A 13,927-nucleotide genomic window follows, 5' to 3' on the forward strand; every position below is an offset into this window, starting at 1 on the left:
TTAATTTGATTTTTTTGGAATTAATTAATACATAAATCCGACGGTAGAGATAACGTTATTGATTAGTCCTTCAACCGGGTAACAAATCCAACGGCAGAGGGCGAGACCCGCAGCATACTTCGTGTGTTTTCCTGTGTCATACCCGGAATACGACACGATCCGGTCGGTAGGGCTGCTCCCGGCTCCAGAGGAGGCGATAGAGAAGGAAAAGCCGACGAGAGAGGGGCGAGAGAGAGAGAGAGAGAGAGAGAAGTGAAGGGAAGGGAAGGAAGGCGACCACGCTTCCTTTTCCGATTTCTTTCTTCTCTGTTTTTGATCTAATCTTAGGAAGAAGAAGCATCGTTGACGCTTTTGATCCATCCTTCGCTCCCTCCCTCCGTTTGTTGATCCTAGAGTCGGAACGAGAGGAGTGCTTTCGATGGCGCCGGGGCAGGGAACGCAGCAGCAGTTCCGGTATACGCAGACGCCATCGAAGGTGCTGCACGTCCGGAACCTGCCGTGGGACAGCGCCGAGGAGGAGCTCGTCGCCCTGTGCAGGCCATTCGGCAAGATCGTCAACACCATGTGCAACGTCGGCGCCAACAAGAACCAGGCCTTTGTAGAATTCGTCCGTACCGTCTCTCTCTGATTTCGTGATGTCTTGCTGTTCGTAACATTGTTGGTGCTGTAAATACGCATTATATTCTCATCATTTCCTTCCAGTAAAATCTAGCGATTGCCGTGAATCTGTAATTATATACTCTTTAATTTGACTAAAATTAGTTTGTGTTCCATGATACTTGGACCTACGTAGTGCTCATGCGATCCACCAAATTTGGACCTACAGGGTCATCTGGATTTTGGGCTTATTCTTGAATTTCCATACGGATCGAAGTTACCAAAATGACAAATGCTGCCTGAAAGGAACCCTACTTTTCCAGGACTTGATATCTCATGGATTAGCAACCCTTCTGACTTGATATACCCCTGGACAGGACTCAACTGTTTCTTATCTTCTTGATAAACTAGATTCCAAAATTCTGGGTATCAGAATGTAATTTAACACAATTAGGATTTTAGCTTTACAATCTCTAGGTCAGTTAATACTTGTGTTTACTCCCTTCTGATGTAGTATGCTTGTGAATGAACTATTTAATTATTTTACTCATTTGTGAGGCCTTGCATCAGAAGAGTTATAGTTGCTACCTCTTTTGTATTAATTTTTAATTATTTTTTCAATATTAATTTTAGTGCGTTAATCTTGAAAATTGGTTTTTTCTTTCTAGGCTGATCTTAACCAAGCAATTTCAATGGTGTCATACTATGCTTCTTCATCTGAGCCTGCCCAAGTTCGTGGAAAAACTGTCTATATCCAGTATTCTAATAGGCAAGAAATTACGAATAACAAGAGTACTGGAGATGTTCCTGGGAATGTCTTGCTGGTCACTATTGAAGGTGTTGAATCTGGGGATGTCAGCATTGATGTGATTCATTTGGTAAGTTCTGTTGGTTGGGTTCCCTTTGTTGTATATGATACGATCACCTTATTATATAGTGCAATTTTAGTTCTGTGAAGCATTTTGCAGGTTAGTGATGTGTGTGTGTGTGTGTGTGTGTGTGTGTATATATATATATACTGCTCTTGCTCAATTCTTTTTGTTGTCTTCTAGCAGGTCGATGTTTACTTGCAGAAATTTTGTAAATGACCTATTGCATTAGGAGAATGGAGGCATTTGTTTTCCCTTCTTTATTATGAGTTATGACACCGCCATTTTGACATTTAAAACCTAGCCTTATATCCTTATAGAGTGATAATTTTTCAAAAGACTTGAGATTTTCAATTGGACTTCTTGACATAAACAAGATTCATGAAATCTGGCCGTGTGTTGGTCTTCTATTATTTTCCAACTTATATATGGTTGATACTTTTTACTTGACCTGCTGGACTTTGAAGCTCTTCTATTCTTTAAAATGACTTGTCCAATTTTTCCATCTAATAATTTGTTGAGCTATGTTTCATAGCTGAAGCAGTTCAATCAACCATAGAAGATCTCTGCTGGAAAGAGAATACTTATGTATTTCATTAATATTTTGGAGAGATTTTTCATTAATATTTTTTGCGGGCTAAGGTATATCGAGAGTCTTGCTTATAAGCGCCTATAGATAATTCCCACTCATGAACTGAGATTCAGTTATGGGTGTATATTTATGGTCTATGTTGATTAAGTTACTTGACTCTTTTAACATGAAAAAGCTTTTAACTTTGTCTTAGGTGTTCTCTGCTTTTGGGTTTGTGCATAAAATTGCAACATTTGAAAAAGCTGCTGGCTTTCAGGTGAGACCACCTTTGACCCTTTTGCGGGATCTGCAGGCTGCAATTTACCTTCGTTACTTTGAAACATTTTACAGGCACTAATCCAGTACACAGATGCGGAGACTGCTGCAAGTGCAAGAAATGCATTGGACGGAAGAAGCATTCCTAGGTTGCACATATTTTCCATGTGTTTGGTTTTTCCTCTACATTGAATTCTTGGTGATTGACCTTGAAAATGGCAGGTACTTACTACTTGAACACATTACAACTTGCCATTTGCGGATCACATATTCGGCCCATACAGATTTAAGTATAAAGTTCCAGTCACATCGTAGCAGGTACAAATTGGTGCTAGAAGTACAGAGGCTGTTAATGTTTTTGGCAATTTTATTTTGACATTTGAATGTGTTAAATCTTCTTATTCTCAATGCTTTTCTCAATTTTTTGGTCCATAGTAGGGAAGTAACATGAAACAATGATGAACATTAACTATATTTGCAATATAATATACCATAGCTTCCCTCTTGGTTTTTAGTATTCAATTATAATGAACTCTAATACCTAGTACAAGCACCTGACATGAGTTTGATGGGTTCTTTAGGCATAATATTTCTTTGACCTTAGTGAAATTTCTGAAGCTATGCCTCTGTCAGTTCAGTCTACTACCATAATCAGGCAGGAAGTTTGCAAACCAAGAGACAACTTACTCCATCATGATTCTGAAAAATGAGCAATCCTTCCATATATAAGTAGCTATCTTTAAGATAGTAAACTATATCTTCTGTTGAATTTCTTATTATTATTATCTCTAGCACAGCACAGTATTTAAGCAGATTTTATAACAAAATGACTAGCAGTCTATTTATATATAACTGTTAAATTTTGTTTCTTTTGTTATTCTCTTATGCTTCAGATTCAGTCAGAATTGGATCATATTATTTTTTTCAAATATTTTAATTCTGATTCAGTGGTGTACCACTTTAGTTGAGGTTTGTCACTCTCTCTCACCCATTACATTCCATTTTGCTATTGGTATGCTTTGCTATAATTTCAGTATATGTATCTCCAGTTTACATTACTACGACATGGTGACATACTATAATATTAGACATGCTTTGCAGTAGCTTTTCTTTATATCAAATGTATGATTTACCTGATTTATTCTATATGCAAATATTGTTGCACATTTGTATATAACTTATAAACCATAATAATCTGTCTTTATGTTTTTGTTTAAACAGGGACTACACAAATCCCTTTCTTCCTGTGAACCCTTCAGCAATTGAGGGTTCTGTACAGGTATTTTTTATGTATTAAAATTTACTTCTGCCACATCAACTTTTTTTCCTTTTTAGATACACCTATGAGAAGCCCTTTACAGCCACTGCTTGGTCCTGATGGAGTGAAAAAGGAGACTGAAAGTAATGTCCTTTTGGCTTCCATAGAGAATATGCAATATGCTGTGACAGTTGATGTTCTACACACAGTAAGGCCTATTCTATTTACCTCTATGTTTTTTATTTAACATTTCAACTTTTAGCTAAGCATCAACATAAAGGCACATAACATTCTTTAAAAATAACAGGTCTTCTCCACCTTTGGAACTGTGCAGAAGATTGCAATTTTTGAGAAAAATGGTGGCATGCAGGCATTGATACAATATCCTGGTGTGGAAATTTTTGAATAGTGTTTTATGTATGTTATCTTCTAGTGATTGACTAATTGCATATAGTAACTTTAGCTCTGTTTTTCATTTGATTGGCTGTGCAAATGTATAGAAATTGTTTATAAATGATCTCTCTCTTTGAAAGTCATAAGTGGAATTTGAGAAGGTTTTGTTGGTATCTTGTGCATGTGTTCATGTATGTACATTCATCTATGGTGGCTGAGGTTATAGATTCATACCTCAGTCAGATAGGTTACAATTATTTACAAATACATGTACATGTGTGTTTTGATGCAAACAACTGTATGCATGTGCATGTGTACACTAGTACATGCAGAGTTTGTTCTGTACCTCTGTTGATGCAGGAAACATGGGCGGTTAACTGTATGAAAGCCCCATGAAGGTTATCAACCCATCCTTTGCTGTACCTTGTGTTCACGAAGACATCCAAGGTGTCATGAGGTTCTGGCATGACGTCCTGGTGTCCCATCCAAGGTGTCATGTGGTGCTGGCATGACGTCCTGGTGTCCCATAGTGCCAACCCTAGGCTGAGGCCCTATGAATGGATAATTCCTTACACTGGGATGCCCTTATAGGTTAAGGTCTTTATTGATAGAGACAATTCTGATCATGTTCCCAGCCTTAGTATAAGTGTATTATAATGGGTTCATGTCAACTGTGAGGCCAATTAAGTTAGACTTTGAGATGGTTGCTCAGTTTAGAGTCGGTTTGGATCTACCTTTACAAACAGTCTTGACTTGATTTTTTCCCGTTTGGGTGGTCTGTTGTGCCGTCTTGGTTTCTCTATCTCGGTGTATCTTGATTTCTCTGATTTGAACCTTCTTTCTTCCACAAAAAAAATGTAGAGGAGGACATGTATTTCTTGTTAGGATGCCTGTATTTTGAGTTTGGTTTGAGATGAGGAATACATATATTTAAGGCATATTCTCATCTGAAGAATGAGGAGAATATTGGTGGCCTTTGGGACTTCTAGAACGACTAGGTTGCCAATCATTGCTAATATTAAAAGTGTGGTTTTGGGTAATCGTTGGCTGAGTGGGCTGCTTTTATATGTGTAGCTCATGCCAGGGAAGTCGCCAGGCCAGGATATTGACTCCTTTTCTTGGTTCAACTGGAATCTTACTCATTTATATTGCAATGAGGTTTATCTGGGGACAGATTTAAATATTATTATGCAAGTTAAAACCATTAGAAGTGGTATTAACCTGAGCAGTCAATTGCTGTTATGTGATCTGAGTGATCACCAGTGCATTGAATATTTTACAGGATGATTTTCATGGTTGAATCAACCACTTCTTTTTTTAATGTAAAGGATTTTGCTAGTTGAAATATAAAAAGTTTGCATTAATTGTTATTTATTTATTTATCATTATATTGTTCTTTTCTCCTATTTTAAAGTTAAATGGTTTTGCCATTAAGTCCTCAGTGTGCCAATTCTTTGTTCGTCAGATGTGACAACTGCTTCAATTGCCAAGGAAGCTTTGGAGGGACACTGCATTTATGATGGTGGTTATTGTAAGCTTCATTTGACATATTCTCGTCATACTGATCTCAGTGTTAAGGTATACAATTTTTTGGATTAAATGGAACAATATAACACTTAAGTTTATGGAACTCGCTTTCAGTGAAAGAATTTTCACGATCCATCAGGAAAGAAAATAAAATTGTGCTCCCTTCATGTCCTTGTTTTTTCTGTACTTGTATGCTTCCTGACGCTTCATTCCTTTGCTTGCAATGATGCTCTTATTTTGATTGATTGTATGTATATATGTTGTTATTTAGGTGCATAATGATAGAGGCAGAGACTACACTATTCAGGACACTGGTGTACTAATGACGTCCCAAGCTCCTAGTTTGCCGACCACTACTGGTTGGCAAGTTCATCCTCAATCTACAACCACATATATTGGCAATGATTTCACAGCTACAGGACAAGTGACAGTTCCGCATGGCCAAGTGACGACATGGAATCCTAGCTTGTCAAGTGGAAGCTTTGCCTCAGCTTCTAACATGTTCCCCAGTCAGACATTTGCAACACCTGTTTCCCATTACCCAGTTTCAACCGTTTCCAGTGCTCCTTCTGGGCTGCTTCAAGCTTCACAGGAGTCATCTCAATATGGTCTTCTGGCAAATGCACAGCCTGCTGCTGCACCAACCACCCAGCCTCCATACTACACTACATAAGCTGCATCTTCTCATATTTTTTTAGGTCAGTTGCATCTAATAAAATTCCTGCATGAATTTATTTGCAAAGTGTGTCTTAAAGGTCTGTGTTCTGTTGCATCTTACTAGTTTAAGACTGCATGGTGTTCGTTCCAGCCTAGAACAAGTGTGCCTCAATTATTTTTATTGTTACAGTTTTGCAATTTTCTCTTCTTGAACGTTTTGCAGTATTTTTGTCATTAGCACCTGGGCATACGTATCAGCTTGGCTTGACAAATTTTTATTCTCATAGTTGCATTTATGTTGAAGGAATTTCCAGATATTTTTCCTTTCAAATGGGTTTCTGTATATTTTTCTTTCTTTCTACTTGCAAATGTGTTCGAGATAACGCTGACATTTCCACAGAAATCCTGCTAACTATTCCTCCTTAGATAATTGCCCTCTTTGTTCAATCTCTGGGACATATTACATCAGCACAGTGAACTCTGGAGCTACTTTATTCAGCTAATTATGTTTCATCATTATTCCTTTCAGTTTTTGTTGAAATAAACAATGGGCTGTTATACTATATTTTCATCATTATTTCTTGCAGTCTTGATTGAATAAAATGGGCTGACAAGCTATATTTTCATCATTATTCTTTCAGTTTTTGTTCAATAAACGGCGGGAAATAATGTGCCTTGCAGGCCTCTGGACTCCACAAGTGAAGCTGCCTTGGACATTTTCAATATTCACTCTACCGTCCTGTGCTCTTTCTCAACTTCACCCTCACCTTTAAATGGACCTCTAAGATACAGAACTTTGGAGCTGTAGGAAAATTTCTTAGTAGGAGCCTTATTAGCTACTCAATCGTACAACAATTTGTTTCTTAGGTTGTTTTGCAGAGAAGGATCGAAGCTGCACTTGAACCAGAAGGTGTTTTGTTTCTTCTACCTTAATCATGTTCGAATGAATTGATGGATGTCATAAATATAGATAACATTCTGGATTTATCCCCAACTCGCATAGGTGGTCTCCTTTCGAAGATCTGATGTCGTTTTCATGACTTAATTGTGCAGCAGTAGCTTTGACATATCATCGAGTCTGGATTAGAGTCGACAAATTGGTGCGGCTTGCTCGTGATCTCGAAGCCTCGTTCGTTTCCATTGTTGACACTAGAAGATGATACAGCCGAAGTCCGAAGAATCCAGCGGTAAACCAAGCTCATCTTTAACGCTTTAGGGAGAAACCTTTTATGTCGCATCTTCTCATGATTTCCTCACCTATATGCAGTGTTGCGTTCAGCAGTAGCAATGAAATGAAGTATAATTTCATTGATCACAGGAATGAATCCTTTACGCTGACCCCAACCAGTTTACATTTCCTCCCTCCTGTATGTCAAACTAAATGCACCAAGAACGACACCAACACACCTTGTGAGAGACGTCCTTGTTCGCATACATCATCACCATTGGTACTTGGCCGCAACGAGGACTTCCTCGTAATGCTTAGCAGCATTATCCCAGCTCAGATCCTGTGTCATCCCTCTCGTCCGAAGCCCCTCCCAACTCTTCTTGTGATTCCAGTAGGTGTTCAAGCAGTTGCCCAGTGCATGGACCAGCATCCCCGACTCCGCCCTCTCGAACGTCCACCCGTAGCCCGTCTCCTTGAAGGGGTCAAAGGGGACGACGGTATCCCGAAGCCCGCCCACGGCGTGCACCACCGGCACCGTCCCGTACTTCATGGCGTACAGCTGGTTCAGCCCGCACGGCTCGAACCTCGACGGCATGAGCAGGATGTCCGCGCCTGCAGTTATCCTGTGCGCCATCTTCACCGAGAACCCAACCCATCCCCTGACCTTGTCATGGTTCTCTCTCTCGAACTTCCTCAGCATCTCCTCCAGGTCCGGCCTTCCGGTGCCCAACATGACCAGCTGCACGTCCTGGGCAACCATCCACGGCATGGCCTCCGCGATGAGGTCCACGCCCTTCTGGTGATCCAGCCTCCCGATGAAGCCGATCACGGGGACATTTCGTCGAACAGGTAGGCCGAGCTCCTTCTGCAGTGCCGCCTTGCAATGGAGTTTCCCAGTTTTGACTGTTTCCGAGGAGTAGTTGGTGTAGCCGTCGGAGCTCAAGTGGACGTCCAGTTCGGGGTTCCAGTCCTTTGTGTCGATGCCATTAACGATGCCTCGGAACTTCCAGTCGCTGTCGTTTATGATCCCGTGAAGTCCCCAGCCACCTTGGGAAGTTTTGAGCTCCCATGCGTAGCCATGGCTGACGGTCACGACGCGGTCGGCGGTCTTCAGCCCAGCGGCGAAGATGTTGAAGTGGTCACCTCCAATCGGATCATACAATGTGAAGAGGTCGATGTACTTCTCCGGCAAGTCCAAATGGAAGAAATCCTCTACAGGACCGCGGCCCTGCATGAGACATCAGAATAAGAACGTGGACAAGAAGAACTATGCCACGGACTGAGGCCATATCTTGCTCATGTTCAATTCTTCTCTCTCTTCCTTGTTCACTTTCCTGCTTTCAGAATTTGTTCTTCTTGCTATTTTTTTTGTTTGGCAGATGATCTAAAGAAATATAAAGGAATGACATCATCTTTATGTTGATTGGAATGACTTTTTTCTCTTCCTGATGGGAACTAAGAATTTTTTGTTAGTTGCAGAATGAAGCAACTTGGAAAAAGAAATCAAAAGTTGACAATTTGGTAAGAAGTTTGCATGTTTGATTGCTCAAGAAAGAGCTTTTGAAGCTATCAAAAAAAGACACACAATGAGTTCACAAGAGAAGGGTGTAAATTGCTTCATGTGTGATGATAAAGTGCTATAGAACTTGAATAGTTCATAATAGACTATCTCCTTAAAAGAATATATATATATATATATATATATATATATATATATATATATATATATATATATATATATATATATATATATATATATATATATATATATATATATATATATATAATGTCAAAAAATGTGAAGCATGGACTTATGCCTGTAATTGGGTAAGCTAACTCCATGTGATGTGTCTCTAGATCATATGAACCATGGAAAGAGTAATTATCAAGAACAACAGATACATGTTGAAGAAAAAATGGAATTGCAGGATTATTATGTACAGGCAAAGAGAAGAGGATCTAGAAACACCAAAATCATTCTAAAAACCGAATCACAAAGATCGTAATCGAGGATTTACTGGAGAACTTGAGAATTTGATCCTTTTAAATGGAACTCATAAGCAACTGTATAACCTTAATGGATTTCACAAAGAAGAAGCTTAAAGAGCCAACCTGGTGTGCTATGTTGTGGATCACCAGAACAGATCTGGCATACTTCATCAAGCCCTTGTCGCGATAATATGCCTTCAGATAAACAGGTAGAAGGGCTGTGTGCCAGTCATTTGCGATGAAAGCCAAGTTTCCATCTCCATAGCAGACACCACCGCAGGGAACGTGCCAAGGGACCTGAAATTGAGTAAGTAAAAACAATAAAATGTGATTCACAAGACCAACTACATGAAATCTCTGCCTTTTGTGAGATAAGAATAAGGTTGGTATATTCGCTGAAAGGTGAAGTTACAGTGTCGCTAAACTTGTTTTCTAGATGCCAGTGACTATTTGGTTGTATGATCTTCGTGATTGAAAAGTATAACATGAATGAAATGAGAATTTAACCGGAAACCGACTTGGCTTATCAGAATTGGTAGAAACAATGACTTCAAATTCTACATATGAAATATGAGGAGCAATTTATTTTTCACCTTTACAGGTATTACTAGTCGGCAATCAGAATTCAGGACATCATCATAAGAGTAATATAGAGATGCAAGATAAAAAAAATTCTGGGTATTATTACCATAACAGAGACAAATCTAAAATATTTGGGTTCTTCTCGCTAAGTTTATACTTAATCAAACAATAGAAACATAGGCAAGTTGTCAGAAGAACTCAGCTGTAAGAATCATGGTGAACGGAGGTAGCAAGACAGCTTTGATGACTGTTGAATTTGTGCTTAGCAAAAGAATGGTTGACAGTTGTCTAAGTCAACCATTCTTTTGCTTTTTAAATTTAGAGAAATCTTAGAATCTAAAGATGACATTGATGAAAAACTTATTTTTTTTAACATAATAAAGGTTGTAACTTTACTAAAACTTCATTTATTAGTTTTGTTGTGACAGAAAATTGCAATAGGGAATTCACTGAAAACCTTCAGTGTCAACAGTCATGAACCTAAAAGATGGAAATAAGTTTCTTTGTTTTATATGCAATGGCAAATTCTTCACCAAATTGACAGAGAAATAAAATCTACTAAGAATCAGCAAGTATACACAAATTAAACATGTTTGAAACTGAATTGCTTCATTAACCTTCATTGTGAGGCCAAAGCCTCTTGTAAAAGCTCCGAGGACACTATTAACGGGCACACACCAGTCTGAATGCTTTACAATGCCAATACCAAACCAAAAAAAATTTATTTGCAAAGATAGATATGGCATAAAAGGTTAAGCAGAAAAAGGGGTTGGAGATTGGCATTCACAACTATGTTATGAGCTCGAAATGCTAAGCTCAAAGCAGTAGTGAAATGACACCCAGATACAGTTGAACTCCCTATCGGAAACCCAGTTCCAAAGTCCCCTCATGCAATAATTTCAAATATTCTAACAGTACAAATGCTCTCTATAATTTTCTGATACTAAAGGATAACTGTTACATATAACATCATGGATGAAGATGTTAATAAGGACAAAAGAGATTACCTCTATGGCTGCCTTGCAGAACAAAATCATCCGTTTCAAGATGTCCTGCATCGATTACCAAAAAAACAAGTTATCCACTGGAAACAAACAGCTGGTACATCTCATTCATGTATTTTCAGTTCACTGAAAAGGCAATTAACTAATAGTAAATGAAATGGATGGACTCGTTTGCGAGGGTTGAGTTGTAGATCAAGTTTACCGGTCGGTTTCCCCCATAAATGTTATTCTCTTGGTGTTGGAAAACCGGATGATCGACAAATACAAAGTCCACACCATCAATGTAAGAATGAAAATAAGACACTTCCATATCCTGCACCCCAAAGTATGACAGCAATTGAATGAAACATGTCTACAGCTAAAATCTAGACATTGTGACATCACACATCAGCTTCATACCTGCCCATAAACTTTATAGCATCTGCGAACACCTGTTTCTTTGGGTTCTGCATAATTGCCATACCTTGGGACAACAACCTAAAAATTGCAAATGAAATGTTCAAATGGATATTCAATAGCAATACTAAGGAACTGATCTTTTGAGCACCATAAATCCAATTTTATATTATGATCTGAACTTGCCATTCTAATTTATACATGTGAAATTGCTAGAGTCACCATAAGTAATAAAGATTTGAAGTACAAAAAAAAAGAAAAAAAAGAAAACACGACAACAAATAAGGAAAAGAAGTACCATAACCCGATGCCCTCTTCTAGCCAAAGCTTTTGGCAGAGCCCCAGCCACATCTCCAAGCCCTCCTATTAAGGATAAAAAACATAAACATTAGTGCAGCTTAACGCAAGTTGACAATTAGTTCTATTTCAAACATGACATTGAAATCACAAAATAAGGAGCATAGATCCTAAATATAATCTTGTTATACAAGAGAAAGGACTAAAACTATAGAAGATATGGATCGGCCATTAAAGGCATGAGTAAAATGCAATACCTGTTTTGGACCAAGGAGCACATTCTGCAGCTACCACTATCACATTCATGACATTCACCCCAGCTAAAGGAGGGTCATCCATATTCTCCTCCTCAGGATCTGTATCAGCTTCAGGATCTACACTATCAAGCTTTGCTTCCATTTGGTTCTCAGCATTCTCATCTTTGACACTCCTTTCAGACTCTTTTACTAGAAATATTGGCTCAACAGGATTTGTAGTATCGAGATCGGTATCCTTCGCTAATCCAAGAGGATTGGGACTTAAACGTTCAGATTGTAGGCTATCACCACTTTCTCCTGTTTTCATTGGAGAATTTCTAGATTCAGACATCTTAGATTCAGTAGACTGGACTGAACCTTCAGAAACAGTGCTGCCATTGTATTTTCCATTTGTCACAAGATGACTTGGACTTGGGTTGAAACTGATGTTTCTACGATCTTTCAAATAATAATTTATATCCTGATCTGCTTCAGCAGCTCTGCTTTCTAAATATGAAATTTGTTTCCTTCTTTCAGCAATCTGAAGCAAAACGAGAAAGTCGAGCAAATGTGAGTAATCATATTAGCTTACATTCTGAGATGAGATGCATTAGTTAAGATCAACAAATGCATATTGGCTAAAGAGTATTCAACCCTTAATCATGCTTCCAGTTCTAGAACAATTCAACCAATGGAAATCAGCAGAGAAGTGTCCTAACCTAAAATGAAAGCTTAAGTAAATTATTGTGGAAAACTATGCCTCTCTTTTGAAGGAAATAATCCATAAATCTGACCATAAACCTAATTGATGTTGCTCAGAGTTCTTTAATTCCTTATTTTACATGGAAAAGCATTTTTACAGATTATAACTTTGTAGTTTCTCTCTTTGCTTTGTTTTGCTCTATGTATCTCCAATATTTTTTAGGATTCAAAAGGCAAGACAGAGATTAAAAGATTGACTTCGTATCATGCATTGAAAGATGAGTAGGCGGTGTAAAACAAGGCCCCATATCATCCTAATTCTGAAGAAGAAGAAGAAGAAATGGGCAGAGAGAGAGACCTGTTGGATCAAGTCCTGCTGCATTGCCAGAACCTTCTTTCTCTTGTTCACCGTAGCCTGAGCTGAATCGACATCGACATAGCCACCAGCAACAATATCATCCCCTATTCCCCCCTCCCCCTCAAAGCTGCTACCTTTTCCGGTGGCCCGAAGGCCCGTACCCTTCTCCACCCCGACCAAGACCTCGCTTCTTCTCCTTCTCATCCGGAACCTCACCCGGCACCCACCTCCGCCGGGACCAATACCATTCTCCCTGCAATACGCCGCCACGACTGGCGGCCTGCTGCCGCAGCTCGGTTTGCTCTGGTGGACAACGGGGCTGTTACCACCGCCATTCCAGGCCTCGAGGAGGAAAGTCTGAGAACCGAAAGACGTCATCTTTGGGCCAAAAAAAATGGCGCCTTTTGCGAGGAGTGCCGCACGCACGGAAGAGAGGGGGCAGCGGGAGGAGGATTTGAAGCGGAAAAGATGGCACGAAGAAAGCGTGCATATTCCCATGTGGGGACGGCGGCGCCCGGTCCAACGACATCTGAGGTTGAGATTCTTCGAGAGGTACAAGGCAGAGGAGCAAAGCCAGAGGAATGCTTGTGGACGGCGTCATGCGACGACAAGTGCGGAGATGACAGGCGACCACAAAGGCAAGTGCAAGCAGAGATTTCCCCTGTTCTGTGGTTGGACATGGCAATCAATCTATCAAGAGATAAAAAATCGTGCTTGGCTGTTTTGGAGAACCAATCCAAAACGATTAGCATGTGGAAGACAAACTGCGACATCACGAGCCATCATAGGATCGCTGTCATTGAATTGGTACATATCAAGACACAGCCTATTTGTCTTCAAATCTATCGGTTTTTCTTTGCCTTTTTGAGTGCGAGAGATCACACGACCAGAAGATGCGATCCACTGGAGGTTGGAACTCTGTTCTCAGCAAGAAAGAATCAGTACGCCATGTGAGAAGACAAGGAAGATTAAACTGCTACGTTTAGTGTCAACGAGTCTGCGAGACAAATCAGACATCCGATTCTTAGAAAAAAAAACACAAGCAAA

At 39.5% G+C, this 13,927-nt stretch overlaps 2 protein-coding genes across 6 annotated transcripts; one reads left to right on the forward strand and one right to left on the reverse strand.

Annotated features, from left to right (window-relative positions):
* Positions 1 to 146: 146 nt before the first annotated feature.
* Positions 147 to 8,739, forward strand: LOC103981084 (polypyrimidine tract-binding protein homolog 1). Of its 5 annotated transcripts, none has more exons than XR_010498722.1 (13): positions 147 to 607; positions 1,266 to 1,475; positions 2,252 to 2,314; positions 2,389 to 2,462; positions 2,536 to 2,631; positions 3,535 to 3,592; positions 3,675 to 3,779; positions 3,879 to 3,960; positions 5,430 to 5,542; positions 5,763 to 6,189; positions 6,790 to 7,058; positions 7,202 to 7,335; positions 7,416 to 8,739. XR_010498722.1 is itself a non-coding variant. In XM_009397676.3 (11 exons), exons 1-10 carry the CDS (start codon positions 419 to 421, stop codon positions 6,162 to 6,164), a joined length of 1,392 nt encoding a protein of 463 aa, XP_009395951.2. In that variant the 5' UTR covers positions 147 to 418; the 3' UTR covers positions 6,165 to 6,189; positions 6,830 to 7,135. The 5 variants fall into 5 exon arrangements, 2 of the variants coding, with proteins under 2 accessions (XP_009395951.2, XP_009395954.2); XR_001977723.2 differs by having other exon boundaries at positions 6,830 to 7,058; XR_010498718.1 differs by having other exon boundaries at positions 6,830 to 7,058; positions 7,205 to 7,335.
* Positions 7,437 to 13,336, reverse strand: LOC135645274 (granule-bound starch synthase 2, chloroplastic/amyloplastic-like). The gene is made up of 8 exons (XM_065163494.1): positions 12,881 to 13,336; positions 11,842 to 12,361; positions 11,586 to 11,650; positions 11,291 to 11,368; positions 11,094 to 11,204; positions 10,895 to 10,939; positions 9,429 to 9,602; positions 7,437 to 8,544 (listed from the first exon to the last, which is right to left on the reverse strand). Exons 1-8 carry the CDS (start codon positions 13,256 to 13,258, stop codon positions 7,588 to 7,590), a joined length of 2,328 nt encoding a protein of 775 aa, XP_065019566.1. The 5' UTR covers positions 13,259 to 13,336; the 3' UTR covers positions 7,437 to 7,587.
* Between the last annotated feature and the right edge of the window lie 591 nt (positions 13,337 to 13,927).

This window comes from Musa acuminata, chromosome BXJ1-4 (assembly GCF_036884655.1).
Source record: "Musa acuminata AAA Group cultivar baxijiao chromosome BXJ1-4, Cavendish_Baxijiao_AAA, whole genome shotgun sequence".
Taxonomy (NCBI): Eukaryota; Viridiplantae; Streptophyta; class Magnoliopsida; order Zingiberales; family Musaceae; genus Musa; species Musa acuminata.

Excerpts from the sequence above, each read along its gene's own strand:
- LOC103981084 (XM_009397676.3), top strand. The coding sequence starts at position 419 with ATGGCGCCGGGGCAGGGAACGCAGCAGCAGTTCCGGTATACGCAGACG. Across the intron at positions 608-1,265 it reads ACCAGGCCTTTGTAGAATTC|GCTGATCTTAACCAAGCAAT; the intron begins GTCCGTACCGTC and ends TTTTCTTTCTAG. Across the intron at positions 2,632-3,534 it reads TTCCAGTCACATCGTAGCAG|GGACTACACAAATCCCTTTC; the intron begins GTACAAATTGGT and ends TTGTTTAAACAG.
- LOC135645274 (XM_065163494.1), bottom strand. The coding sequence starts at position 13,258 with ATGACGTCTTTCGGTTCTCAGACTTTCCTCCTCGAGGCCTGGAATGGC. Across the intron at positions 11,651-11,841 it reads TGCTCCTTGGTCCAAAACAG|GAGGGCTTGGAGATGTGGCT; the intron begins GTATTGCATTTT and ends TATCCTTAATAG. Across the intron at positions 9,603-10,894 it reads TCTGCAAGGCAGCCATAGAG|GTCCCTTGGCACGTTCCCTG; the intron begins GTAATCTCTTTT and ends ACTCAATTTCAG.